Source organism: Lineus longissimus, chromosome 4 (genome assembly GCF_910592395.1).
Source record: "Lineus longissimus chromosome 4, tnLinLong1.2, whole genome shotgun sequence".
Classification (NCBI taxonomy): Eukaryota; Metazoa; Nemertea; class Pilidiophora; order Heteronemertea; family Lineidae; genus Lineus; species Lineus longissimus.
The window spans coordinates 16,420,282-16,429,260 of NC_088311.1; the positions used below are offsets into that span (position 1 = coordinate 16,420,282).

Genomic DNA, 8,979 nt, shown 5'->3' on the forward strand with positions numbered 1-8,979 from the left:
TAAAGGGCCTAGGAAATTACACAACTGCAATTGCCTTTCATACCAACCATTGATTGATAAAATTGGCCACAGAAGACCAGATCAAGAAATGAACATGTAATCAAAACTCTGTCATTTTCTTCATTGAAATGTGATTAGTATAGGCCCTACATGGTCGTAAATCGACAATATCCCATTCTGGGCCTCTATTAGTGACTTAGAAAATTTTAGACCAAGCACCAGTTAACTAAGTAGTCACTGTATATCACTCCTGTAGTAAATTACTAGTACTCTTTTAGATTTTACAATCCAATCGGAATCTAACACCCACTGAATTTGAGCTCAAGTAATCCAAGTTGCTCATGAATTCCTCAATGTTCTCATCCTTCGAAAGTCACTATCATAAGTCCAGAATAATTCTCAATCAAGAATCGACTCTTTAGGGATGGTAAATGAGAAAACCTATTAAACTTAAATTGTTTCCCCACTGGAAACTGGAGTAAACTTCTCCTCCAAAGGAGATCCAAATTTTTAACCCCTTGGGTTCTACATTGCTTAAAAACATGGCTCAGAATAATGTAACAGAAGCTTAAAGTTTTCTCCCTTTACCGATACCCGCTAGTCTCTATCTCAATTCCGATATTTTTCGCACTGTAGAAAGTTCGGATACTGACACTCCATTGAGTGTTCTCACTTTTCAATCAATGTTCAAAACTCGCACCGAGTCATTAAGTGTCCTAGAGTTCACTTCTAAGAATAGAATTGATCAGTGTATATCAGGTGGTGAAACCCAAAGTTTTGTTTTCCCCAAAAAAAACACAGGCAATTGAAAATGTCAAGGACATCCCGATCAGAAAATTAGCAAGTCACCAGACAATGAGTACACTGACCAACACTAACTTTTTAGATCACTCTCTCAGTGTAATTTCACCACACAATGTCAAATGTCAACTTTTAACGGTTATAGACAGATATCATCACCCACGGTTGTAACTGCTTGGCTGGATTCATCTCAGCATAACCAGACGTTCATCTCAGCGTTACCAGACGGAAGTTGTCATCTCCGGAAACTCGACTGGGCAGAGACGATTCACGGGCCGGACATATTCCCCATTTGACGTCTTCACCTTGGCCGTTCGCACCAATCCATCTTCACCGGGGTAGACTTCCAGGACTCGACCCATCTTCCATTGTCCTCTAGGTAATCTTTCCTCAATCACCAGTAGGATATCATCAGGTTTGAGATTGTGCCTTGGAAACAGCCACTTCTTACGGTTGTGCAGCTGGGGTAACAGTTCTCGCTGCCATCGCTGCCAAAACTGTTTCAGTATGTCCTGTATTCTTCGCCATCTTCTTCTAGGGTTGAATCGTAGTTCATCAGTCGACGGAGGAGCCAGTTGTCCACCCAGCTGACCATGCAGGAAGTGATTTGGCGTTAGTGGTAACTGGTCCTCGGGATCAGAGCTGGGAGGAGTCAATGGCCTCGAGTTCAGGAGTCCCTCGGCATCCACCACAAATGTATGGAACTCCTCGTCGTTGATGTCAGCATTACCAATGGATATCTTGAGGGCCCGCTTTGCTGCTTTTACCATAATCTCAAAGACGCCCCCGAAGTGTGGAGATCCTGGGGGGTTGAAGTGCCATGTAACGCCTCTGGTATTTTGGTAGCCCACCGTCTTCTGTTGCACCTTGGTCCAATCGATGGCATTCACTAACTCTCTGAGCTCCCTCTCTCCAGCGACAAAGTTACTTCCGTTATCTGTCAACACCTCCTCTGGGACGGATCGCCGGCTGGTCATTCTGGCGAAAGCCATTAGGAAACTGTCAGTATCCATCTGGTAAACAGGTTCTAGATGAACAGTTCTAGTCTGTAGACAACTGAAAACAGCCAAGTATCTTTTCTTTCTGATTTTTCCTCGACCCTGCTTGGTTAGAAATGGACCCGCGAAGTCCATTCCACACTTTCCAAAGGCTCTGGTTGGTTGGCTGAATCTAAATTGAGGAATGGGGGCCATCTGTTGACTAGCTGGTTTTGATTTCTTCAATACACATCGACTGCATATCATTTCCCAGGAGCGGACAGCTTCTCTAGTGCATATCACCCAATACTTCCTCCTCAACTCGACGAGGGTAGCATCTCTTCCTACGGGGTGTCCCACAGCATCATGTGCTCTCTTGACAAGCAACTGAGAAGCTGGATGCTTTCTTGGCATGATGATGGGGTATTTCTCTTCTTCTGAGATGTAGTCTATTCTTTCAAGACGGGACTTGATGCGAAGAAGTCTCCTCGCCTTATCAAGGTATGGTGACAGGGGTATCAGGTGGCTTGTCTTCTGTAAGCTTTTTCCTGCCATCAAATCTTTGAGCTCTCTGCCAAATACATCTTTCTGGGCTTGGCGTGAAAGGCAATCCTCAGCCTGCCTGTACTCTTCGGGGGACAACTCATTTATCCAGGTCTTGGCTCCCGGGGGTAAGGGTCGCTTTAGCAGCCACATCATGATACGTCGCACGAATCCTATTCTCCTTGTTAGTCTTCCCATGTCACTCCATCTACTGGGATGTAGGGGGAACATCATTGTCTCATTTTGTTCTGGTTGGGCTTCCTGTACTGCAAATGTTGAGGTTTTCTCAATATCGGTGGTTTCATCTGGTACAGCTATCTTTTTCTCTGGCCAGTTGCTCTCGGACTCCTTCAGGAAACTTGGACCCTCCCACCAGAGTTGTGATCTAGCCAATTCCTCCACTGCCATACCTCTAGATGATATGTCTGCTTGGTTTAGTTTGGTTGGTATATGTCTCCATTGGTCAGTACTGGTCCTTTCCTGTATCTCTCCTACTCGGTTGGCCACATAGGGCTTAAACTGTTTTCCTGGTCGACAAATCCAAAACAGGACGTTCATGGAATCTGTCCAATATGTCACCATCAGTTGCTTGGCTCCTCGACCGCTCTCCAATGGTTTGATAACCTTCTTCACCAATCTTGTACCAATGACTGCCCCACATAGCTCCAGTCTGGCAATGGAGATGGCTTTCAGTGGCGACAGTCTCGTCTTGGCAATCACCAGTCTCACCAGTATCCTCCCGTCCGTCATCAGGGTCCTGGCATACACGACAGCAGAAAAGGCATCCTTTGAGGCATCGCTGAACACATGAAGTTCAGTTTGATAACTTGTGTTCATACCAAGATGTCTGCTCACTCGGATGTTATCCAAATGTGGCAACTCTTTCTTCCACAACGACCACTCAAGGGCTAAGTCTTCTTCCAGGGGGCTGTCCCAATCTTCCTTTCGGATCCATGTCCTTTGAAAGAGGATCCAGACTCTAATTCTGAACGGATCAACCAATCCCAGTGGATCAAACAAGGCTGCTATGCATCTCAGCATACCCCTCCTCGTGGCTGGATACTCTCCTTCCCTCAATCGTGGCTTCACAGTGATGACATCTTCTTCGGCTAACCACAGTATACCCAAGGCTTTCTGACATGGCAAAGTTTCCTTTCCATTTATATCCAAGAATGTGGCTTTATCACTTTGTGGGACGTCCTCTAGTACCTCAGGATCATTTGACAGCCATTTTCTCATCTTCATTCCTCCTCGGTCCAACATCTCTGTCATCTCAGATCTGGTTTTCTTTGCTTCTCCTGTAGAACATCGGCTATCAATGGCATCGTCGACATACAAAGCATTCTCCACTGTGTCAGCTGCCTCTGGATATTGATTCTTCAGTTTACGACTGTGCTCTCTTATAACCAGGTTGGCTTTAAATGGTGATGATGTGTCTCCGAAGATTGTCCTCTGATACTCTAAAACTTGCTGTTCCCAAATTATCCGATAAAATCGCCTGCTATCAGGGTCAAGGCCAATTTGGAGAAACATCTCAGAGACATCTCCCACAATAGCTACAGGGTATCGCCTAAATCTCAGGAGTACTTCCACCAGATCACTGAGCAAGTTAGGTCCCGGTAAAATGTTGCTATTCAAGCTTGTCCCATCAAATTTGGCAGCACAGTCGAGGACCATTCGGACTTTCGTGGTTGCTCTTGAGTCATCTCTCACAGGAAAAACTGGGATGTGGAATCCTTCATCTTTGGCCTCTGCTACAGGTCCTATGGGTAGTAAGTAACCCTTTCTGACTTGCTGTTCTATGACCTCCTTACACTTGGCATAAAACTTTGGATCTTTCTTCTGTAGGTCCATTTCCATCTTGTCTTGGCGTTTTGACACAGCTCGTAAGTTGTGTGGCAGCTTAGGTTGACCATATCTCCACGGTGTCACCACTTCATAACGGCCTCCCACCATTTTCATTGAGTTCAAGACTGTTTCCTGGGCTCGTCTCTCTTCTGGCGTCATGTTGTTCTCCTTTGGACCATGTTCAGCTCTCCCAAGACCAATCGCATCCAACTCCCAAAGTTGTTTCACCATTGTCTTCACTTCCGTGATAGGATCATCCATGGTCGCGTGGTAAGTATACTGAGTAGTAGAACTGTCCCATTCTTCTGATTCTTCTTTGCTCACTGGTCCAATACAGGTCCATCCAAGAGGGGTCAGACGTGCAATAGGTCCGGTTTTCTCTTTGGCCGCAATTTCCCTCAAAGACCGGTGAAAGTAGGCATGTCTGTTTCCTATCAGGATACCAATCTTTTTTCCTTTTGGCTTCACAGGAAAAGGTACACCTGTAAGGTGCTTCCAATTATCTGCTGCTTTATCCCAGTTCACTACTGCTGGCTCTCCAACTAATACGGGATGGGTCCAAATGCTTGATATTTGGAAGTTTCCTTCTTGCTCCACACCCTGGATGGTCAACCCTTCAACTCTCATGGTATGGTACTCTTCGACCTTGGCTCCAAATACAATGGATACTTTCTTGGCTGTTTCCAATACAGGGAGCTTCAACTGGTGCGCTATATTCTCAAGGAGGTAACTTTCAGAGGAACCATCGTCTAGCATTGCATTGGTATGTATAATGCGATCCTTGTACTTCAGCATGACAGGCACCGTTCTTAGAGAGATATTGCCGCCCATGCTGGCAAACTGAGAACCTTGGTTGTCTTTGCTATCCTGTTTTGGAGCTTTATCTTCATGCTTCTTGGGTTTCTTGGCGGTAAACGAGCTCTTTGCTGGTGTTGACATGGGCGCCTTGCCTCCCTTGCTGGCATTCTGGAAGTCGCGCTGTAGAAGTCTATGATTAGGTTTTCTCTCGCCATCTTTTGAAGTCCCCTTGATGCAGTCCACAGCCATGTGTCCCTGGGCAAGGCAAACCTTGCATAAGCCGCGTTGCTTTACTGTCCTCCAACGGTTACTCAGCGATAGCACTTTAAACTTCGGACAGGATTCGACGTCATGACTCTCGCTGCAAACTGGACATCGACTTTCTACAACAGCAAATGTTCTGTTCTTCTTCCAAGGTTTCACTTCGTTGTCTGTCCTTTCCCAAGTTTTCTTCTGTTGTTCCACTCCAACAACTGCTTCCTTGACTCTCGTTTTCATATCAACCAATTCCTCAAGCCATGTCTGGATATTAAAGAGACTGTCTTCTTTTTTGCCTTGATGTTGCCATTGTGCGAACAGGAAAAGTTCTGTTTCTGGTATTTTACTTTTCACGATTGTAAACATCATCCCATCGCCTAGTTCTCCCTGCCTCCCAGCTGTTTCCATGAAAGATATTGCTGTGTTGATGCTATTCAGTAACTCCTTTAACTTCTTGACTTTTTCTTTTTCATCGTCCTTGATAACTGGGAACTTGAACAGTTTTTCTAAGAGACGGGATCCTTCTCTTTTATCTCCTCCATATTCCCGTTCCAATCTCTTTAGTGCCTCTTTGTACTGTGCTGAAGTGTAGGCTTGTAAGTCATTTATCAAGGTTTTCGGTTTCCCCGTCAAGACACTTCTTAGTCGCAGCATCTTTTCTTCGTCTGCCATTGTGGTACGGTCGATTGCTGTATTAAAGGCGGCTCTCCATGCCCGGTATTCAGTCATATCTCCTCCAAATTTATCCAGCTGTATTTTCGGCAAGCCTTGTGGTCTATTATACTGCTGAGGGGGTCTGTGATTGTAAGGCTGTTCTACCATGGTATACTGGCTCCAAGGTCCACCATCTGCAGCTGTTGTAGAAACCGGTTCCACTCGATATGTATTTCCTGAAGCATTTCTCCAGTGGGTCTCCCCGACATATTGCGATGGCGGATCATCACATCTTCTCCTAGTGTAGGGGCTCTGATCAGAGTCTTGACCAGGGGAGTTATCTGTCGTATCTGTCTGGGTTCATCATGGCTGATATCTTCTTCTGTGTGTCCGCGAGACATCTGGAAGGCTGGCATCAGCGGTTCATCCCATCTAATTGCAGTGAAGGGTCTCTGATCGTGGCTTGCTGGAGTTATCAGTTTGGCCTGGTGATGATTATCTTGGATCCTATCTTCATCGACTGGTCGATGAGACATCTGGCTCCATCTGTTGTAGTCGTCATCACTTGTACCCTGTTGTCTCAGTTGAAGATTATCATCCTTCACCCTTAGAGTATCCCTTTCTCCCTGGTGATGATTATCTTTGATCCTATATTCATCTGCTGGTCTGCGAGACATCTGGCACCATCTGTTGTAGTCATCATCACTTGTACTCTGTTGTCTCAGTTGAAGATTATCATCCTTCCCATAACTTAAAGTATCCCTTTCTCTCGAGATATTCATATCCGGTTCCTTAGCATCCACCATCTGGTGTCCTAAGAGCTCCTGATATTCTTTAAATGGGGTCTTCATTACACTGGGCCGTGGTAACTTTGATGACTTCTTGCTCCGATGACTGCTACTTCCATCACAGACGTCTCCTTCAGCTGCCTCAGCCTATTTATTTCATCGTCTATCTTCTCCTCATACTTGAGAATCTCATCGATCATCTTTTCTCGTAGATTGTTTTGCCTACCAAATTCTTCAATGGCTTCAATGACCCTCGCCATCTTTTTCCTAACATCCTCTTCTAATGCCGCCAACTCGTCTTCCGATCTCTCCTGTCCTATGGCTGAACTCAGTTTTGACAGCGCTCGCCCTACTGCAGATTTCAGGCCATTTATCCGGCCCCTTGTAACTGTAAAAACTCCAAGCACCTGATTATCCTTATCACCCTTTTGGTTAACTGTGACCTCATCTTCAAGAATATTCCAAAGGAAACTAGGCATTAGAGACAAATCCTCCACTTCAAAATCAGTATTATGGCTTATCGAAATTTTCGACAGTCAATCTGGACGGTTCTGACCTTCTCTCCACAGTATCTTCCTTCCTTGGCTGCGCCGACTCTTGTTCCTCACCCCTTGGTGTCTCGCCAACGACAGGCCCGACGGCTCCTGGCTGGGTTTCTTCTTCTTGATCGCACATGGCAGGTCACGTGATCTCCTACTCTCGTGCGTGCCAGCGGCACGGCAATACAATGGCAGGCGTGGCTCGGGACGATTTTTATTTTGCGTTTTTGGGGCGCTATTTTAGGGGTTTCTAAATGTTCTTTCTTAATTTCTTTTTCTCCATAGATCGTTGATGTTCATAACTTCGCTCTGCTACCACTTTTGTTGTTAAGAAAGGACGGGAAAGTTCATAAATCGAGTTAGATTTCGTCTTTAATATTTTGAGGTCTTCAAGATCGTCGCGCCGTCGTCCCGAGCGAGGACCGCAGCAAATTCACAAAATCATCTCAACAGAAATTAACAATTCTTAGCAACTCAAAATTCCCCTAAAAACATGTACAAGTAGTTAGGTATTTTTACCAATAAAATTAAAACCTCAAACAGAAGTTGACACCGTAATAATACCCAGACACCGTATGGTGCTGTCACCTGGTTATAAGATAATGACCTAAACGTCTTGTCTTCACCCTGCTTCTCAACAACAAGTTTTCGAGGGCGTTTCAGTGATTAGGGTTGTTTGGTTGTCATGGATCTGCCGGATTATATGCAGTTGTTTGCTTCGCTCTCGGATAAACGATTTGTTTAATACAGATACCAGTCTTTCGATCGGATCCTCTTGCTCCTGGCTACTTTGATGAAACAACTCAGAGAGTGTTTTGGTCTGATTTTGCATTTCCTGTTTCACTGATTGGAGTGCACTGGTGAGGGTTACGAGGTATTTTATCATCGGTTTGTCATAGTTTATCCCTGGGTCTGTCATATCACCATCATGATCGCTGGCATTATCTAGCACATGAGGGTCAGCCCTAGCGACATCGCCTCTAATATCCACTAACTCAGGGTCAGCCCCATTGGCATCGCCTTCACGACCTACTAAATCAGGTTCAGCCCTAATGGCATCACCTTCATAATCTGAAGATTCATCATCGCCATCATGATTACCATCTTCATTGTCAGAGTGATCATTATCGCTATTATCTGGAGTGTTAGCCTTGGATTCCGAGTCAAAGTTGCTATATTCTAATTCTTCAGGAATTTTGTTTTCTATTCCATCATCTGATTGTTCAGTATTTTGGGATTTTTGCCCGACTTTTGAACTTTCGGGGTCTTCCTACGTCTAACCATCTTGAAAATATATAAAATGAGTTTGTAAATAAAATTCTAAATATTGTGGCAGAGCTCGTATCACTGGATTGAGGTTTGTCCTTATGAATAAGGAGTACTTGTCAATCCCACAGCTGTCACCAAAAATGTAGCGGTAAAAGGGCTTATAATATTTGTCACCATATAAACTTCGCAACTCTGAACTCGAACCCACAGACTAAACCAACTAAGATATGTATTTACATTATTTATTATCCACGTCACTCTAACCTCGTATCTACAACCGACACTAAAACATTACAAAAATAAGGCGCACAACAAAGTATCAACAAGAGTTGATATAAAGGGATCTTACCATGCTGTAAGGTCAAGGGTGAAGTCAATTAAAAATGCTCTGGCGCTTTTCCAGAGAAATATCTTGTTTAGCTACAGAGGGTAAAGGTTGGTTTTCTGGATCTGCCAGGACTTACTAAAAACATCTGAACATCATTATTTATACCTAATTACACA

General features: G+C 44.6%; 1 protein-coding gene across 1 annotated transcript; it reads right to left on the bottom strand.

The window, feature by feature from the left end:
- Nucleotides 1-1,019: 1,019 nt before the first annotated feature.
- LOC135486781 (uncharacterized) lies at nt 1,020-5,897 on the bottom strand. Its single transcript, XM_064769881.1, has one exon. It carries the CDS (start codon nt 5,895-5,897, stop codon nt 1,020-1,022), a length of 4,878 nt encoding a protein of 1,625 aa, XP_064625951.1.
- Nucleotides 5,898-8,979: the final 3,082 nt, after the last annotated feature.